The following is a 19,151-nucleotide window of genomic DNA, read 5'->3' as shown; positions in this document are numbered from 1 at the left end:
GCCCAAATCTTTTAAACCTGGCGAATCACGGAGGACCATGTCTTTACACAGTTGTACCGCTCGATAACTGAAAATTGATAGTTTCGAACTAATTAGGGTTTGATCTATTCACGAATTAAATTAATAATTATACGTTGCAGCGAGCACTCCGTTGCCCTGGTAAGCAAGCTCCTTTACTTCATTTTTTATAAGATGACAAGAATATAATGTTGTATGAAACATTTGGTAATATGCATGGCATTCTTCTGAGGTTGTGAAGACCAAAACTTTACCTTTTTGGTACTGAATTTGCTTTATTCGCTCGAAGCTGAAATTCGGGTTGCTGGAAAGTGATACCCTGAAGCTGTCGCGCTATTTCTTGTGGGACTTTTAGTCCAGCATTTTTCTGAATCAGGCTTATCTGTTTTTTTTTTTGGTATTTTTATAGTTGTAAATCAATAAATTGGCTTTGTGCATATTTTGTGTTAAATTCTGTGTTTTTTTGTAACCTCTGCACCATTGCAGCGTTGCATTATGTTTTTTCAGTCTAAAAATTACCCTGTTTTATATATGGCGCACTCACACTTGCACACACTCGCGTGGATGGATATGTACGCTTGTGGGAGAATTAGTTGGAGGAACTGAGTTCACAGGAAAGAGGGAGTAGTTTGTTTAGTTGTTGATATTGTGTTTTGCAGACTATTGGACATATTCTTAAAACTCTGAAGATCTACAATTTGAATTGCTGGGGGGACCACCAATGGATAAGTCTCCAACATCGCTGAAACGAAAACAACTGGAAGAGGATGCACAAGGCAAGCAGGAAACTCCTTTGCCTGAATCTGCGTCCAAGAGGCGTAGCTTAGCAAGGACATGTGTGCATGAGGTGGCAGTTCCAAGTGAATATAGCTCGAACAAAGATGAATCAATCCATGGTACCCTTGCCGATCCCATCTTTACTGGAGAAAGGGCGAAATCCTACCAATTTAAGCTCGATCCATTTCAGGAAGTTTCAATCGCTTGTTTGGAAAGGAATGAGTCGGTTTTGGTTTCAGCCCACACTTCAGCAGGCAAAACTGCTGTGGCTGAGTATGCCATTGCCATGGCCTTTAGGGATAAACAGAGGGTCATATATACTTCACCATTAAAAGCTTTGAGCAATCAGAAGTACAGAGAGTTGAGCCAGGAGTTTTCAGATGTTGGCTTGATGACAGGTGACGTGACGCTTTTGCCCAATGCCAGTTGTTTGGTAATGACTACTGAGATTCTTCGAGGGATGCTGTACAGAGGTTCTGAAGTATTGAAGGAAGTTGCTTGGGTGATATTTGATGAGATACATTACATGAAAGATCGGGAAAGAGGTGTTGTTTGGGAAGAAAGTATCATATTCTTGCCTCCAGCTATAAAAATGGTCTTTCTTTCAGCAACTATGTCAAATGCAACTGAATTTGCTGAATGGATATGTAATATACATAAACAGCCATGCCATGTGGTCTATACAGATTTTCGGCCAACACCCCTGCAACATTATGTATTCCCTATGGGTGGTTCCGGTTTGTATCTAGTAGTTGATGAGAATGAGCAGTTTAAAGAGGACAACTTTTTGAAACTTCAAGACACTTTCACGAAGCAAAATTTCAGTAATGGGAACAAAAGTTCTAATGGAAAGACTGGTGGTAGAATCGCAAAAGGTGGAACCACCTCTGGTGGTTCTGACATCTACAAAATTGTCAAGGTAAGTGTTCCCGTACTCGGTACTAAATACTGCAATTTTCAGCTCAATTTCCATGATATCATACCTGTATTCCCATTTGTTGAGTAAGCATGGTATAGAAATATTTCAACTTTGAATTTCCACTGCAGTGCTTATTTTCGCTTTCTTTTGTTTTGTTAGATAGTGTATTTAATCTTCATTTATTATGCATGGTATTTCGTTATGCCTAAGTCCAACATTTCTGATTTTCTAGATGATCATGGAACGGAAGTTTCAACCAGTTATAATCTTTAGTTTTAGCAGACGAGAGTGTGAACAGCATGCCATGTCTATGTCCAAACTCGATTTCAATACGCAAGATGAGAAGGATGTTGTGGAACAAGTGTTTAAAAATGCAATCCTATGCTTGAATGAGGAGGATAGAAACTTGCCTGCCATTGAGCTCATGTTGCCCTTGCTTCAGAGGGGCATTGCTGTTCACCATTCTGGTTTACTTCCTATCATCAAAGAGCTTGTGGAACTTCTCTTTCAAGAAGGTCTTGTTAAGGCTCTGTTTGCTACAGAAACGGTACTATTTATATTAAGACACTCAGATAATAACTCAATAAGCAAAACCATTCCTCTAATAACTGTTTTAAGATATATTAATCAAATAATAAATACAAAAGTGTGTCTGAATCTCTTTGTGATTAGAGGAATGGTTTTGCTTATTAAACATTAAGACACTCAATAGAATGTGGTTTCATGTATTTCACTACGAAGATGCGATTGTTTTGTGTTAGAATGTCTATTTATATTGAGTAGTCATGTGGGTGACTGTTTTGTACATCTAATAATTTTTTTTTAAATGCATTGACAGTTTGCCATGGGGTTGAACATGCCTGCAAAAACTGTCGTTTTTACTAGTGTTAAAAAATGGGATGGTGATAGTCATCGATATATTGGATCTGGTGAGTATATCCAGGTGAGTAGTTATATATATTTTTAAAACAAAGCCTTTTCCGCTGTGTCAGCTTTAGTATAGGGCTGTTGACTGTTCGTTTTTATGGTAGATGAGTGGTAGAGCTGGACGTCGTGGCAAAGATGAGCGGGGGATTTGCATTATAATGATTGACGAAAAGGTATTCTATGTCCTGTCTTAATTAAGATTTGTCGAGTTATCAAAGGATGGAAGTGATGTTAGACAAGATCGAATGCGATCTAGAATAAGTTCTCTCCGTTGTTGATGGAATTGCCTGTGTGAATATTCATTAATACAGATTACGCTATCTAATAAATGCTTTTATTTGATGCTGTGGAAGTTTTGCCCAGGGAAGGCCCAGAAATGACAAACTTGCAATGTTTTTAACGACAAAATTAGTTAATGCAACTGCTGCAATTTTTGTGTATGGTTTATATGTTTGAATTGGCTGTGTGTTATCCTAGATTTAAAGAATTGTAAAAGTATTAATTTATCAGTTTTCCATGCAACATGTAGATGCTAGCTTTTCTTTTACCATTAGAACGCTAAGCCAAATGAAATGAAAAAAAGGAACTATAAAAGAGATTTAGTACCCTGGAAGCATGAATACGTTATGTTGTAAGATTTTGTTCAAAAACAAGCCTAAATTGGCTGTAAAATGACAAAGTTTAGCGGTTTTTGGACCGAGTAGTTTGATCTTTCCATTTTTCTTCTCATCTTTGTGTATCCAATATTGTCTAAACCTTATCATATTGTCTCCTGTCTTACTAGAAGATGCTGCATGTGGGGCCTACAAATCTTTGTATTTAATGCTTTAATTTTTATTCCAAAAATCAGATGGAAATGAATACCCTTAAGGACATGGTTTTGGGAAAGCCTGCACCCTTGGTCAGTACTTTCAGGCTAAGCTACTACTCAATTCTGAATTTGATGAGCCGAGCTGAGGGACAATTCACTGCCGAGCATGTTATCAAAAATTCCTTTCATCAATTTCAGTATGAGAAGGTTTGACCTATAACCTGTGTTTGATTTTTGTCAATACGATGTTTACAATGGCTGACTGTGTTCAACACTTCAATCCCTGCTTCTTCAGACTTTACCTGACATTGGGAAAAGAGTCTCAAAACTTGAAGAAGAAGCTGCTGTGCTAGATGCTTCTGGAGAAGTAAATATTTTTCTTTTACTTGTTCATGGAATTTACTATTTTGGCGCAAATTAAACAATAAAATTTTCATTTCTACTGATAGACGGAGGTTGCTGAATATGACAAACTAAAGCTTGAGATTGCTCAAATTGAAAAGAAAATGATGGCTGAAATAACTCGGCCTGAAAGAGTTCTCTCTTTCCTTCTACCTGGTAGGCTGGTATGTGCCAAGAGGTTTATGTTCATCTACAATAGTAAGCTTTGAATTAGTTTAGTCACGCTCTATATATCTATTATTTTCCTACTGCCTCTGAGTGGTTTGCTCCATTTTCTGTTTCTTTTACTGCCGTTAACGTTGATTTTTCTGGTTAGTTATTGTCTATCTTTCCTTTTGTGTTTTGATTACGTTGATCGCAATCTTAAATAGTGTCTATCCCATGAATTTGCATCTTTCTATTTTCTTCTGATTTGTTCAGTTTGCATGTTAGTTAATCATTAGTTGTGAGTCATACTTATGCTCTGCCCAGGGTCGTGATGTTTGATTGTGAGACTCTGGTTTTTGTTTCACCTTTTGTTGTACAGTTTTTCATTGATTTTGGGATTGTTTTCATTTAGCCCTATTATTATTCTATCTCAGATTATGATGTAAAATTCAGGTTAAGATAAGGGAAGGTGGAACAGATTGGGGTTGGGGAGTTGTGGTCAATGTGGTTAAAAGACCCCCAGCTGCACCGGGTTCTTTGCCTGCTGAACTTGCTTCTTCACGTGGTAATAGTTATATTGTCGATACCCTCCTCCACTGCTCTATCAGCTCCAGTGAAGATGGTTCTCGGCCCAAACCATGCCCTCCATGCCCGGGAGAAAAAGGTGAAATGCATGTGGTGAGATGAGAATCTTTTAGGATGAAATAATTGTGATGCGAAAAATTATCTCACATTGCTTTTTTACTGCTGAATGCAAGTAAAATGAAATAAATGGCATTAGGGCATCCATACCAACCATTGAGAAGTTGATGCATATTGGTTCTTGTATCAGGTTCCGGTTCAATTGCCTCTTATATCTGCAGTAAGCAAGCTTAGAATATCTATTCCTTCTGACTTGCGTCCTGTTGAAGCTCGGCAAAGTATTTTGCTTGCAGTGCAGGAGCTTGAAAAACGCTTTTTTGAAGGTCTTCCCAAGCTTAATCCTGTGAAGGTATGTAATCGTAAGATCATGTTGATAATTGTGGACTGAAATTGTATACCTGATGGTATAAACTGCCTTCTCTTCTGTTTTCTATACTGTGTTCCAAATCAATCTCGTGGTCTATACACAGGCTCTTCCCGGACTCAGCACATAATCTTAAGATCTTCAGATTTATAATTAGATGTTCAAGTTTTTGTTTCCTGTATACTAATTCTGTGTCTCCAATCTCCATTGTCAAATGTAAGATTAAGGATTCTTAATTAAACTGCTGAGTCTTAAGATCTTCAGATTTATAATTAGATGTTCGAGTTTTTGTTTCCTGTATACAAATTCTGTGTCTCCATTGTCAGATGTAAGATTAAGGATTCTTAATTAAACTGTAGAAATTGACGAACTAGAAATTGACGAATTGATCGTATAGATATATTTTTTCATCTAGAACAGGTGTCTTGATATATGGATTGTTATTTCTCGACTCCTAGTGATTTTATAGTGTCCGAATGATATTTTTTCACAAATTTTCATCTTCTGCCGGGGAACACGGTGTCATTATATTCGATGTATATGCTATTTCCCTTGCAAGTTTCATTTTTGTAAGTTAGTATGTTGGGTCTTTCTCAGGGACATCGTCGTGACTCCAAGTTTTTTATGTAGTAGGTAATATGAGGGCGATATTTTCTTTTTGTAACTTATGTATTATCTCAGGATATGGGAATTGAAGATCCAGAATTTGTTGAGTTGGCAAACAACATTGAAGAACTTGAACACAAATTGGTTTCTCACCCACTACACAAGGTTTGTCAAAAATAAGAATTCATTTGACTGTGATTTTTTTTCTTTTGTTACCAGTTGCTGCTTTTCCAAGTTGATTGGAACTTTGTTTAGGTATTCACCTGTTCTTTTTTCTCTGCTTCATGTGAAGCAGTCTCAAAATGAAAATCAGATCAGAAGTTTCCAGAGAAAAGCTGAAGTGAATCATGAAATTCAACAGCTGAAATTAAAAATGCGTGATTCTCAGGTAATCGTCTCTCGTTGAATTCACCTACTTGAAATTTCTCGCACTTTTTATTGAATGTACAACAGGCTCATCTCACCTTTTTTCTTTTTGGTATACCTTGGACTTTGGATTGCTACCACTCCTTTTTACCTCTACCTGTCCATAGGATTTAAATCTGTTTTCTTAGTCTGGGCAGAGGGGTTCTAAATTTCTAATCAGATTTATTTCTCCCTACTCTGTCACAGCTTCAAAAATTTCGGGATGAGCTCAAGAACCGCTCACGGGTTCTCAAAAAACTTGGGCATGTTGATGGTGATGGTGTTCTTCAGCTGAAGGGACGGGCAGCCTGCTTGATAGATACTGGGGACGAGCTCCTCGTTACTGAATTGATGTTTAATGGTGAGCCCTTCATGTTTCCTGAAAATTTCTGTCTGCTATATTCTTTGTAGGTCAGTTTTAATTAAATTTACTCTTTGAAATTTGTTTACCCTTAGTTGATGTCGAGGCATCTTTTTGGATGAATCTAAAAGAATAATTTAGTCAACAGCTTTGCGATGAAATTCTAAATTATTATATTGTCAGGGACCTTTAATGATCTGGATCATCACCAAGTTGCAGCTCTGTCAAGTTGCTTCATCCCCGGAGACAAATCAAATGAGCAAATACATCTAAGAGCAGAACTTGCTACGCCATTGCAGCAACTTCGAGCCAGTGCCAAAACAATAGCAGAGGTTTTTTGAGCTATGATCTGAACTCTGTTTTTCATCATTGCATTGAAAATTTGTACTTACCAGTGGCGAATGTGTTTGCATTCATGTTGAATGTCAACTGGCAATGTCAATATTTTGCAGGTGCAACGTGAGTGTAAGCTTGAAGTAAATGTGGAAGAATATGTTGAGGCATCAGTTAGACCATTCTTGATGGATGTGATTTACTGCTGGTCAAAGGTCAGTTGCATTTGACTGTCAGCTTGCGTTCTTTTTCATCATGTAGCATGTCAAACTGCAACAGATGTACTGTTTAAAATTTCTGTGGACTTATCACATTGGGGATTGGTACTTTTTCTCTAATCTAATATCTCAAGACCCTTGTATTGTGGGGCTTGCACAACATTCTTGACCATTGAAAAACAAGTGGCTGCAGCGTTCGGCTTATTATATCTGTGTACTTTAGTTGGAATTGGGTTCTGAATTCTGATTGATCTTTTTATCTTTGATTTGAGCCCTCCCTTAATCTATCAAAAGATTGTGAAGTTGTAGGCACTTTCCCGAAAATTATTTTGTATCATTGTAATTTAGTTAGCTCTTTGAACTTTTTGTCAAAATGAAGAGCAAGTGCTGAAGAGATTTTTTTTATATTTTTATGTGTACTGTTGTTTAATTGTTGAGGGTCAGTGTGTAGTGCTAAAAAAATGTAAGGCTCTTATTGTTGACAGTGTTAATGCACATTCTTTTATCTTCTTTTCCAGGGAGCATCTTTTGCTGAAATCATACATATGACTGATATATTTGAAGGCAGCATCATACGACTATCTAGAAGGCTTGATGAATTTATAAACCAGGTAAATCTTTCGCTATTCAAAAGTCGAGAAAAGATAATATAAGTTTGAACTTCATGTGCTTTGCTACATGCTGTTTGTATTGCTTTGACAATTTAAGAAATGAAAATGTAGTATTGGTGCTTCAGTATTTCTTGCAAATTATTACAGCTATCATACAAACGCTTTCATATTCACTTGTGGAAAAGCAGTTTTTGATATGGTTTGTGGGTTCTTTAATGTACTATTTCTAATTGCTTGACTGCACGGTACAAGCACGCATTGCATTGGCTGGGGTTTGGGCCCAGTATCCCTTAGATAAATTCTTGAAGAGTTTTAGTAATTTTACATAATTCTTTCGCTCTAGAACCTGTCATGTATGGATTTATTAACTTTCTTATATTTGTTACTAAAACTTTCATTAGAACAAAGCTTTCTCACTAGAAACCAACATGTATAGAAGCCTGAATTTTTCTCCCCTATCTTCATTTATCTGGCTCTGTTACAGTTAAAGAAATTACGTAAGTTGGTGTTTGCAGTTTTCGCCATGTCTTTAAAACAATGTCAGAATCTGGTTTTTGGTTTTTCATGTATTTAGTTGAACTAGCGAAGTTGCCTTTACTACTCATCCAAACATAAAAACACATGGTGTTAATACATTTTTGTATGCCAATTGAATTATGAGATTTATCTTGTTTTTGGTGCTTGTAAAACATCATGTATGTATTCTGGCTTTCTAGTTAAAAGCTGCTGCTCACGCTGTTGGAGAAACGGATTTGGAGAACAAGTTTGCTGCTGCCAGCGAAAGCCTTCGGCGTGGAATAATGTTTGCAAATTCTTTGTATCTCTGAAGATGTAGTCACTACCGTTGTAGTTTTACGAGGTTAGTCATCACTTTGTCTTTTCTTTCTTTTCTTCTTTTTTTCTTTTTTGGTGCCCTTTTCCAAGAATTTAGTCTTCAATCAAATGTTGTATGAATAATAATCTTTTAGGTCGCAAGTGAGAGGAAGTTTCATCAAAATACTCTCCCAGTTCACTGATCTTGATCAAGTTAAGATTAAGTTTTACAAGATATCATGTGAATGTAAAGAATTTCATTTACATGAAAAATAACATTGTTTTATTGTGAAATGTATTGAAAATATGATATGAGCATTTCCAAAAGATAGTCTCACGTTTTGCGAGGGTATAGGCGAACTGGACCCTTGGCAGGAAATGGAATCGGATCCAATCACCAATACTAATTTCTCATTGGGAATAAGTTTTTCCCATTTGAAATTTTGCTTGAGTAGGTGGTGCAAGAATCCAAGTATGACGAATCGGGCATACTCGCTACCGGGACACATTTTCGGGCCTCCAGCAAACGGGAAATATGTATATGGAGCGGGTCTTGACCCGTCGGATCTCGATGGATCCAATATCTCGGGTTCAGGGAAGAATTCCAGATTCTCGTGTGTTGAATTCACGTTCCAAATACCTGCAACATACATTAATTAAATCAATTATTGAGCTTTCGTTGATTTTGAAAATGTCGAAGAAACAGTACGCTTTGAGGTTGAAACAATTAATTAATTACCTTCCATGAATATTTCATCGACTGATCACCTTTACTTTTCGACATTACGATCTCTGTTCCAGTAGATTTCAGGCAACTCCGCTAGGAACTTAACTACGGAACTACGGATTCCAATGGATTTCAGGCGATGTAGTTCCTTCGGTTAGTTTTATCTCTTACGGATGTATATGTGAGATTGTTTCACAATGAGACCTGCTTATTTCTGATACTTGAAGTTACATAAGAAAAAATACAATAGAATAATTATCCTCATATCATATATTTTGAGGGGGGAAAACCGGCCATGGAAATCGAATTCTTTAATACTACAAGAAATTCTTGTTTTAGGGACTGAAATGGAAAGGAGTCGCGAAATTAGGCAACCGAATCAATCAGTGGTTGCTAAAACACGCGACCCAACTCAAATCTAAAGAAAAATATATCAAATATTTTAGAATATTATTTAATTCAGATAATGGAAAAATACAAATTTCCCTACAAATGGTCTTCACCAGTGTATACAAATCCCTTGGATAGAGGTGAATATTTATGCATATAAATTTGATTGTTGTTTTTTTTTTTCTCGAGATAAATTTGATTGTTGTTATTATTATCAAACAAGTATGCACAAATTATTGACTTTCCAACCCGATTGAGATGTCATGTTATCAGCCACAGCTGCCTTTTTATTTGGGGCATGCCATAAAGGGCCACTTGGGACATAAACAACTTTGGCGGGCCCATATGACTATATGAGATATATATTTTACGCACGCTTTTCAGTATATAGATAGATTAAAAAATAATTAAGTGCAAATTATATATTATATTAAATGATGTATTTTTTTTTCCGAGAATTATTATAATGATGTCTACTCTAATATAAAACTATTTTACGCAAAAATCGCACGACACAATATTATGTACTGCAAAGTCGTTGGATCATATGACCTTATAAAATATTCACTTATACACCGATATCCAAACTATTTTTAATGAATGATGCCTCCAAGCTACTTATTCTCAACTCTCAAGTGGTTTTCATAAACCTGCCACCTGCGGTTGTTCCTTATGGCTTGATCGGAAATCACGTGGCCGAATCCTTGGCGGAGCTAGACTATGCTTCAAGGCCTTGTTTGATTTGGTGTATTATTAATCCATGTATAGCTTATCTCAATTAATCTCGTGTTATTCTCGTCATATTATTTATTCATCTATTAATTATTAATTTTATATCAATCAAATCAAATAATATATTAACTATTATTTCTTATTTATTTTTAATTATATTATATTACTTATCTATATATTACTTATCATATCACTCAAATCAAACGGTGCCCAAATGACTAGTAACACAGGTCCAAGATCCTGAATCAAACTTCATGTTAGATGCTCAGGTCCAGAAGTTCTTGAATCGGGTTGGGATTTGTTATGTGCTTCTTTCTCTTTTTTTTTGTTGTTCTTTTTTGCTCTCGTATTTTGAAACATTAAGACTTGGTAATAGAGTAGCATTTTAACACCAAATGTCAGTGTTCCTATACCATTCCTGTATTTTGTTTGTCGGAAGACAGAAAAAAGAACTCTCCTAGAAAGCATAACAAAACTATATATACCAAGCATACAGATTTCAAGCTCTTCTCTACAGTGCAGGTTTTTACAGGTGAGATACAGAGACAACACACGGCCCAAGAAAAAGAACAAAAAACATCCTAATGAGCAATATTTCCAAAAGTTGTATGCTCGCTTCTAGACTTGTTCTAAAACTACATAACAGATTCAAGCCGAACTCAAGGATTATCTGCCAGCCATGTGATCATACTTTGGCACCTGTCGATCGTGGTGTGGCTGCTATATTTGTTGTATTGATGATCTCTTTTAAAATTCGGAAATGGCAGAATTTTGGGAGATGAAATTTTGACTATTTGCCATCGATAAGCTTTCCATTGTATAATTACAGTATTACCAATATCCAGCTAGTTCACACCGTTATCGGAGCTGCTACAAGCTTGATTGAGGACATTGTTCCCAAAATCTCCATCCAAGCTCATTTGTTGGACTTCTTGAGGTGAAAGAATCTTGATGCAACGCACACAGTTCACAAATTCTCTGAATGAAAACTCGTAATTAGAGGTCAAAAATTGCATATTGGTAACACAAAAAGAGAGAAGTGATATAAACGTACTCCCATGGATCGTCTCCAACTAGCAAGACATCGTTCTCATGATCCATGTAGACGAGTTTCCAGCCTATTCTTTGTCGGTCCTCGAGTTGTCCTTCTATACCAAATCGACGAGCCAGATCTTGTTTAAGATCATCATAACCCGAATAACGCATAATATCAATTGATCTTCCAACAGCTCCGCGTTTGTAAACCTTTAGAGAAATCATTTTCCAACTTACTTCCGAACCAGAACAAAAACTTAGTATAAACATGTATTTGAGAATTTGTTTTCTTTTTTTTTTTTGGTAATATAGATGGGCTACATCAATAGTACAACACCAACCTTAGTATAAGTCCTCATCCTTGGTATCTGTGGCGGGGCCCAGGCACCTCTATTCATAAAACTACCTTCATTTATTGTTGAATCTATTGAATTGAATGCGATATCAGGAACTCCAAATGACTGGGAAACCATCGATGATGAAAGTTCAGGTTGAGATTCTTTAGGATTCTCATATACAGAAAGCATGCCTCCACCAGGTGACAAATTAGTCGAGAAATCTTTTCCAGATCCCACCATGTCCTTCGTTATCAATGTATCAGACATCATAGGCATCTCTAACTGACTATCAATGTTACTACCAAATGGAACATTGCTCCTTGGATCATCCTGAACTTCCCCATCATGGCTTGCATCTCTAAACAGCATTGACTGAGTATTGAAACACATGGCATTGCTGTTCTGATGTAGCTGGACATCATTCTGAGAAAGAACCGACGTTGCTGATGATGAACTGTCCAAATAATCCACCTGCGTACCAGCAGCATTGATGTACGCCTGTGATGCAAATAATCCTTGACTTTGACTTTTGGGCACATTCAATGAGGGCTTAACATCAGATTTTGGCTGTAAATCTCTGAGTAAGTTTCCATTAGATGACATAGTCTCCAGACCACTTATATTCAAAAGCATGGCAGAAGACTGAGCAATCTCATCCCCCAACATCAAACGGTGGTTTCTGCCATTCATGATGGACTGAGCAGCATTCTGACAGTTATTCGTGGATGGTGAAGTAGAACAAGATGGAATTTCCTCAGTAACTGCAGATTGGCCAGCACCAGCGGCACCAGTCAACATACTGCTGCTACCGGCCAAAAGCTGATTGTTCATTGGGTTTAAAGAAATCCCGACATGCCCGGAAACCTCTGGCAGTATTCCTGACTGTTGCTGCTGAGATAAAAGCTTTGGTTGCTGAGGTGGTTGGGCGCCAAACCTAAGATTGGATTGGCTATTACCTCCCGCCATTTGTTGAGTGACAACATGCGATTGTGGTACGTTGGGTGTAGCTTGAGAAACATCTAACATTTGGCTTGTCGGCATAGACCTAGGAATGTCGAATAGCTGTTTATGCTTATCTTGCAGCTGTGTAATTTGAGAGGGCTGTTGCATCACAGATTGCTGCGCTAGCAGTGATTGTTGTTGCTGATGAAGCCTCTGTAGAAGTTGAAGCTGTATTTGATTCTCCGAAGTATTCAACGGTTGGCTTACATGATCCATGGGCTGTGTAGCCACCAGATTTGACTGCTGAGTGTGATTCATAATCAGTTGCTGCTGCATCTGCGTTGGGTTTTGACATAGATTTCTTTGAAGCTGGTGATTATGAAGAGATTGCTGCTGCTGCAGCACATTTGGCAGTTGGACAGGATTCTGTGACTGCAAAATTTGAGACTGGACTTGGTTTGTAGGTAAAGCTTGACTGATCATGTTTTGTCTCTGGGACTGTGAAATGTCTGTCAACTGCGATTGGGGCTGAATAATCGAACCTAAAGGGTTCATTGTGGATGACGGGATTGGCAGCTTGTGAAGCTGGTCTAGCTGTTGTACGGATTGGGTTGGTCTCGGGGTACTAAACTGTATGTTATTTGACTGAGAAATTTGATTCGTGGGAACACCTGTTAGGCATGATATATCCGTACCAGCAAGGTTTTGTACGACAGAACCAGATAGAGAATTCATATAATTTGGTTGAATGGAGTTACATAGTGAAGAATTCTGCTGCATGTTCATCCACTGAACTAAGCTCAGACTTGGGAGAGCTTGGGGATCCTTTATACCAAAGTCATCGCCAAGCCATGGCATCGTCCGCCTGAACATGTTATCTAGATCTGAAGAATCATCATCTGCACAGTGAAAAAATTCTTATATAACACAAGTTGAAAATTTTACTCGATTTGACATTAAAGAAGCAAAATCCCACGAGTCAGGATCTTGAAGTGAAAAGTGACAAAAGAAAAAATGTAAACATATATTATCACGGTAAATTAACTCAACGGTAGAGTGGTTGGTTTCTCAAACCTTGTCCCCAGGTTCGAACAGCATCAGATTCTTAAATGTGGAAAAATGTATTAAACAGTAAAGTACCAATATTATTTATAGTCTCATTTTACCTGGCATTCCTGGTTGCCTTGGGCGCTTTGAACGGAAGAACGGTGGGGTAGGGCATATAAAAAATGGAGCAGTTACAGGCTCGATCTCCCAAATAGACACACGATTGCGCCTTTCCCCTGCAGTTGACTCATCCCAGCCAACCTGCTCATGGAAAAGTAAACTGATAATCCAATGCGCATCCACATAAAACATGGGAAAATTTTAAATAGAATCAAATACTTAATTTGGAGAGGAAGATTGCTTTAGGAGTTAACCTGTAAGTTACGCCATTGAGAGTTTTTCCACCTGACTGGATCCAGGTCACTGATGCCCGTAATCGTACCCATATATCTGCAGAATATTAGAAATTTTGAGAATCATGTGAATTTACAAGTGATTTCACCAGCGCCAATTCACAAAGATGGCATTTCTTAAATAATCAGATGTCATGCAAATGTAACCAACAAAAAATTTTGCCGTTACCTTCTTGTTCCTGATTCTTCAGTTTCAAACATCATGCGGAAGCGCATGCCAAGAGATATTTGGTTGCTGCAAACTGATTTGTAGTACTTGGCCAAAGGGATGACAAATTCTGATGGGCTAGCTCTGCCAAAATTTGGAGACAAAAGTTAGCAACATCAGCTACAGCTTCATAATTTCAAAAAGCAGGGCCAGGTTCAATACAAAATAGCAGGAATAAGGATCCGCTGATGACCTTGGATTGTAAAAAACTGTGAATGGGCTGTTGTTTGCAGCAGCATGGGCAGCTGCTGCTAGAATTCCGATATGCATACTATCACTTGACAACACGGATGATGATAAATTTGTCGGTTGCCTGTTAGCTCGTCTGGTGCCCAAAAGAAGCTGCTGCTTTTCATCCCTGTTCAAAACCATGTTTATCATTCCTCGAGATAATTGATACGACAATTTAATGTTTTAAAATTTACCAAAAAGTAAAGAAAAAATGGTCTTGAAATTTGCAATGTTACCTAATAAATAAGACTGAGTCACCAGCAAATAGCCTCTTTCCACTAACAAAAAGGCTCCATCCAGTCGTAAGCAAATGTCGCTTTGGTTGTCCTATATTGCAATGTCAAATAGAAACAATCATTAATCTCTTCTTTCCATCTTTCCCAAGAAGCAACTATACAATTTTTGCTTCACTCCTCCATAATGTATATTCCTAAAATCAATCTCAATACTTCTGACTTCAAAAAATGATAAGAAAGGTTAGTACAGAAATATCCATCTTGAGAAATTGCTCCAAGAATCACCCCATAGACACGATCCCACTACAGAAATTTTAGTTTATTACAACTTAATAAAGAGTTAATGATATGGTTTTTACAAACTGAATAACATATTCAACATGCAGAGCATGTGTTAGATAACTAATGCATTTTAAACAAATTAATACACAAAGGCAAACACAATGAGAGGCCTAAAGCCACATGATTGTTTCCAAATAAGTGGCAGATCTGGGAAATCTAGGGAGAGATGGGTCTCAATAGAACCAGGGGGCAAATTTTGAATGCATTGAAACTTAAACAAAATAATTTTTTTTATTTTCCCATTTTCTGTTTAGGGGCCTCTGCACCCTGCCCCTTCACTTGATCCATCCCTTTTCCAAGTCAACTTACCCCGGTAAATATGGCGAAATGTCCAAACAGTATCGTGCAAATCCCTAGCCACAATTTCTTGTGCTGGTGGCTGCATTGTGAAGTCCTAGAACAAGAAAAGTTCCTTAGAAATTGAGGTATAATTCAAGAATCAACCTCAAAAATAACAAGGATTATTGTACTTACAAGAGGAGGAAAAATCTTTTCTGCAGCGCGTCGAGGCACAGAAAAACCTCCGTGAGTACTTGTATCACTTGCAGTCAATGTTTTACAAAAAAAATCTGTTTGGGGTTTATTTGCTTTTGTCGATAGATCTGATCTCAATAAAGCTTCTCTATCAAACTACAAGATACAATGTACAAAAAGTTGGTTATCAGAACATAAAACTGAGGCATCAATTGCAGAAAATAATAAATCAAAGCTACATTTTTTTTCAACCGAGGCAGAAGATTACCGAAGTTACTGGTTGAAGTGTCATTTGGGCATAAACTTCATCCGTTTCTGGATCAGCCTAACAGAGTTCAAACAATAACTGTAATTATCATATCTTACACTATTGTGATCTAAAGTATAGATAGAAGCTATGAGAAGTAACAAGCATACATGCAAAGTGACACTGTGAAGGAGGCATAGTAGTTTGGACGGAAGATTTGGGTAGTTTGGGATTTGTGCATCCACGTCCTTTTTCATGGATGCAGCAACCTGAAAGCAAACATTTCTTTTTATCAACATTTCAAAATAATTTTAAAAAAATCGATTTCCCTGAGTGATATTACGGAACCAAACTATGATATACGACTCGAATCTTCGAAGAATGCCACTTCAAATTTCTCTTTTCGAAAAAGATAAATATTTAACCTTCATTCCATAAAAATATTAGGATCCAAGATCTTTTAATCGATATTGTACACAATGACATGTCAAATTAAGCATCGGTTCACATAATTTTCCTCCACTTCAAGCAAAAGTTTTTAGCATAGTCATCTCCTAGCATTCTCTATGTGTGGTTTGTGCCCGTATAATATCGTAGCCATGTTCAGTATCCAACACTGTTGATCAGAGGGAACGAACAAATCCTGAAGAGTAAAAATATCCAACACAACCTATAAACTTCATGCCCAATACAACAAATATTTACTGCACGGTGAGAAGTGTCATTTTTGAGATATAAATGATTTTTTTTTAGAGGCAATAATGTTCCACCTAAAAAGAGGGGGGGAAGAAAAATCCCCTCCCACCACCAACCCACCCAACACATCTGCGCATGTTAGCAAGGTCCACTCTGTATTGTCCCTTTTCCTCGTCTATTTACTGCCTCCTACCTTTTGAACCTCAATTTACACCAAATTCAAATCCCAACATCTGGTTCCACGATTTATTATTCTAAACTACAGCTCACAATAGTGAGGATTGATCCACAGTACACCTAAAAGTATAATTAAACAGAAGAATAGTACACACAACTACAATACAAATATAATATATTAATAAGATAAAAATGAAGAGAGAAGCCATCAATCATGGCATTGGCATCCTTGAATGCGAGCAAATTATACAAGTCAGCAACCGATAAAGAAGGTCCGGAAGGCACCATCAGTTCAAATTTTGCAAGAAAAGAATTATATTAACCTGTTCACTGTGACCTTGAGGAAAGTAGACGACGTGGGTCCCAGCTGCCGGCAAGTTCACCAGAGGGCCGGCGCACGCTTGCCATAGCTCTGGATTTATGGTCTTCTTCTCGCCTGCTTCCACAAGTGCCACAAATTTCATTCTTTTTTCGAAGAGGAAGCAAAAAAATAAATCTTGAACTAAATGTGGTTGATAAAACTCAAGTCACAACCAATAGAAAGTTGAATTAAATTCTTTGCTGAGAATGATTTAATCCCACAAAATCGAACGGATAAAGAAAGCAAACGCTTTAATTTGCTAGTTATGATCTACCATGTTTATAATTTACAACGGTCTCCTATAGGCTATAATGTATGTACAGCTTCTTTTCATCAATAAAATGCATAGGAAAATGAGCTGGAGAAGTGTACAAATGGCAAGAAATAGGCGCAAGAGAGTGACCATCAACGGAGGAGTTGGCGTTAACCGGCTGACTTCCGGCGGCCGCAGGCATCTTCATATTTCTTCTCCTATTCTCCCGCCTCCAGAAAGCACACCCCTTTTTCCCAGCTCAAATAAATGGACGGATTGCCTCACCGGAGTCTCATGTTGCCGGAGAATAATCTCGCAATGAATAGCAGTATTCTCTCCAACTAAACGGAAAAAAGGCAGAACAAAAAATATAATCCAACTCCTGGAGCTAGATCAAAAAGGCAAAAACCTTTCTTGTATCCTTCAGTTCATAGTCCGGAACAGAAAGCCTCTCCCCGGGAAAAAAAATAGCGTAAACGGAGAAAAGGGTCGCCTTTCCGTGGAAAAAGGAAAAACAGGTCAACGACCGCCGGCGACGGCAAGAAATGCCGGCGTAAAGGGGCGGGGAAACAGCAGAGAGAGAAGGTAAAAAAAATTAAAAGGAAGGGGAGACAAGAGGAGCTTTGGAAAAGGAGAGGATGTTGAGGATAGCGCGGACCAAATGCTGCAACTTCTCTTTTTAAATGCCCCCTTTTCCACACTACACCTCCCAGACACACACACACACACACACACGATCCCTATCTCTCTCCCTCTGTATCTATCGCGTATATAATCTGTATATATATTGCTTTCTTCTCAAAAACCCATAGTGCAAATTCAAGATTTCACCTTTTTTTTTTTACTAATCGCTCTCTCATTCCAATGCTCCACTTTTTCTTGCCCTCTCTCTGTCTCTTTCCACTCAAAGTTCTCACCTTTCCTCCCTATTTTAAGGTGGGTTGTTCGTAAATATTAATAAAATACTGAGAAAAGTTGTATGCATTTGTTGTAAGAACGTGTCTCTCTCTTTCTTCCTCGTGTAGCTATCTCTGTTCTTTTCTGGGGAAGGAGGGAGTCTGATTGTTGACCGGTTAATTTTCAGTGCTCAAATATCATTATCCCACAAGTTATTAGTGTTTCATCATCTAATTATTTGACCATGTAATGATCATGCTATATAGAAAATAAACATATAAATATTTTAATTTTGTTTAAATACATTGTGATTAGTGAGATTACCAAGTTTATTATATCTACTGGTCACTCGGATACATGCTATTGTTACTTGTTATATAATAAATGAATATTGCATGTTGTATATATTTTGTTTTTCTAAGTTTAGTTATGAAATTTACAAAATTAAATATGACATGAGATTTCGTTAGGAATTTTTTCTCAAACTATGAATTATAAAAATTCAACACTTTATAATTGATTATATGAAATAAAATATAAACAAATAATAATAATAATAATAATAATAATATAAGTCGCTGATTTTGTTTAATAACTAGCTACTTCATATCATATGATAAGTCCGGATAAAAAAAAAAATCGTTAAAAACGATCATTTAAAACAAAAAAAAAATCATCTAAAAAATTTTATATATATACACCAAAAATAAATGTGTGAATAGTTTTTTTTTAAATAAGTGAAAGTATTTCACATATATATATTATCGAAATTAATACATCCTTTATGTGTTTTAAACGTATACGAACTTGCTAGCACGAGAACATGCAAATTAAATTTCTACTTTTTCATTAAAACAAAAACAAACAAACAAAGTTATGCAATATATATCTGAATTAAAATTCTGGATGTGGTCCTATTTTTATTTTAATTAATGTGACCGGTTTCTTTCTAAGTCACATAAATGGGCATGTATGTTCTTGCACCACGTACTTCATTTAATTATTATTTGTTAAATTTACTTGCTTTCTTTCTTTCTTTTTTTTTGAAGGT

The 19,151-nt window shown here is 37.0% G+C and overlaps 2 protein-coding genes across 5 annotated transcripts; one reads left to right on the top strand and one right to left on the bottom strand.

Moving 5' to 3' along the window:
• Positions 1–23: 23 nt before the first annotated feature.
• Positions 24–9,094, top strand: LOC140877121 (DExH-box ATP-dependent RNA helicase DExH10). Of its 4 annotated transcripts, none has more exons than XM_073280648.1 (18): positions 24–159; positions 678–1,714; positions 1,947–2,261; positions 2,553–2,657; positions 2,746–2,814; positions 3,492–3,659; positions 3,748–3,819; positions 3,902–4,018; positions 4,455–4,679; positions 4,834–4,992; positions 5,689–5,778; positions 5,909–6,001; positions 6,226–6,379; positions 6,563–6,711; positions 6,832–6,927; positions 7,449–7,541; positions 8,258–8,400; positions 8,810–9,094. In XM_073280648.1, the coding sequence occupies exons 2-17, from the start codon at positions 740–742 to the stop codon at positions 8,366–8,368; spliced, it is 2,991 nt and encodes a 996-aa protein (XP_073136749.1). In that variant the 5' UTR covers positions 24–159; positions 678–739; the 3' UTR covers positions 8,369–8,400; positions 8,810–9,094. The 4 variants fall into 4 exon arrangements, with proteins under 4 accessions (XP_073136749.1, XP_073136748.1, XP_073136747.1 ...); XM_073280647.1 differs by having other exon boundaries at positions 8,710–9,094; XM_073280646.1 differs by having other exon boundaries at positions 8,510–9,094.
• Positions 9,095–10,651: 1,557 nt separating this feature from the next.
• On the bottom strand, positions 10,652–18,347 carry LOC140882418 (auxin response factor 19-like). The gene is made up of 14 exons (XM_073288409.1): positions 17,354–18,347; positions 16,913–17,025; positions 15,887–15,985; positions 15,738–15,794; positions 15,470–15,625; positions 15,305–15,389; positions 14,654–14,744; positions 14,380–14,544; positions 14,148–14,270; positions 13,940–14,015; positions 13,685–13,826; positions 11,580–13,417; positions 11,258–11,448; positions 10,652–11,181 (listed from the first exon to the last, which is right to left on the bottom strand). The coding sequence occupies exons 1-14, from the start codon at positions 17,409–17,411 to the stop codon at positions 11,049–11,051; spliced, it is 3,327 nt and encodes a 1,108-aa protein (XP_073144510.1). The 5' UTR covers positions 17,412–18,347; the 3' UTR covers positions 10,652–11,048.
• Between the last annotated feature and the right edge of the window lie 804 nt (positions 18,348–19,151).

The sequence above is a fragment of the Henckelia pumila genome, chromosome 2 (genome assembly GCF_033568475.1).
Source record: "Henckelia pumila isolate YLH828 chromosome 2, ASM3356847v2, whole genome shotgun sequence".
NCBI lineage: Eukaryota > Viridiplantae > Streptophyta > Magnoliopsida > Lamiales > Gesneriaceae > Henckelia > Henckelia pumila.
This window is presented reverse-complemented; position numbering and strand designations above follow the sequence as displayed.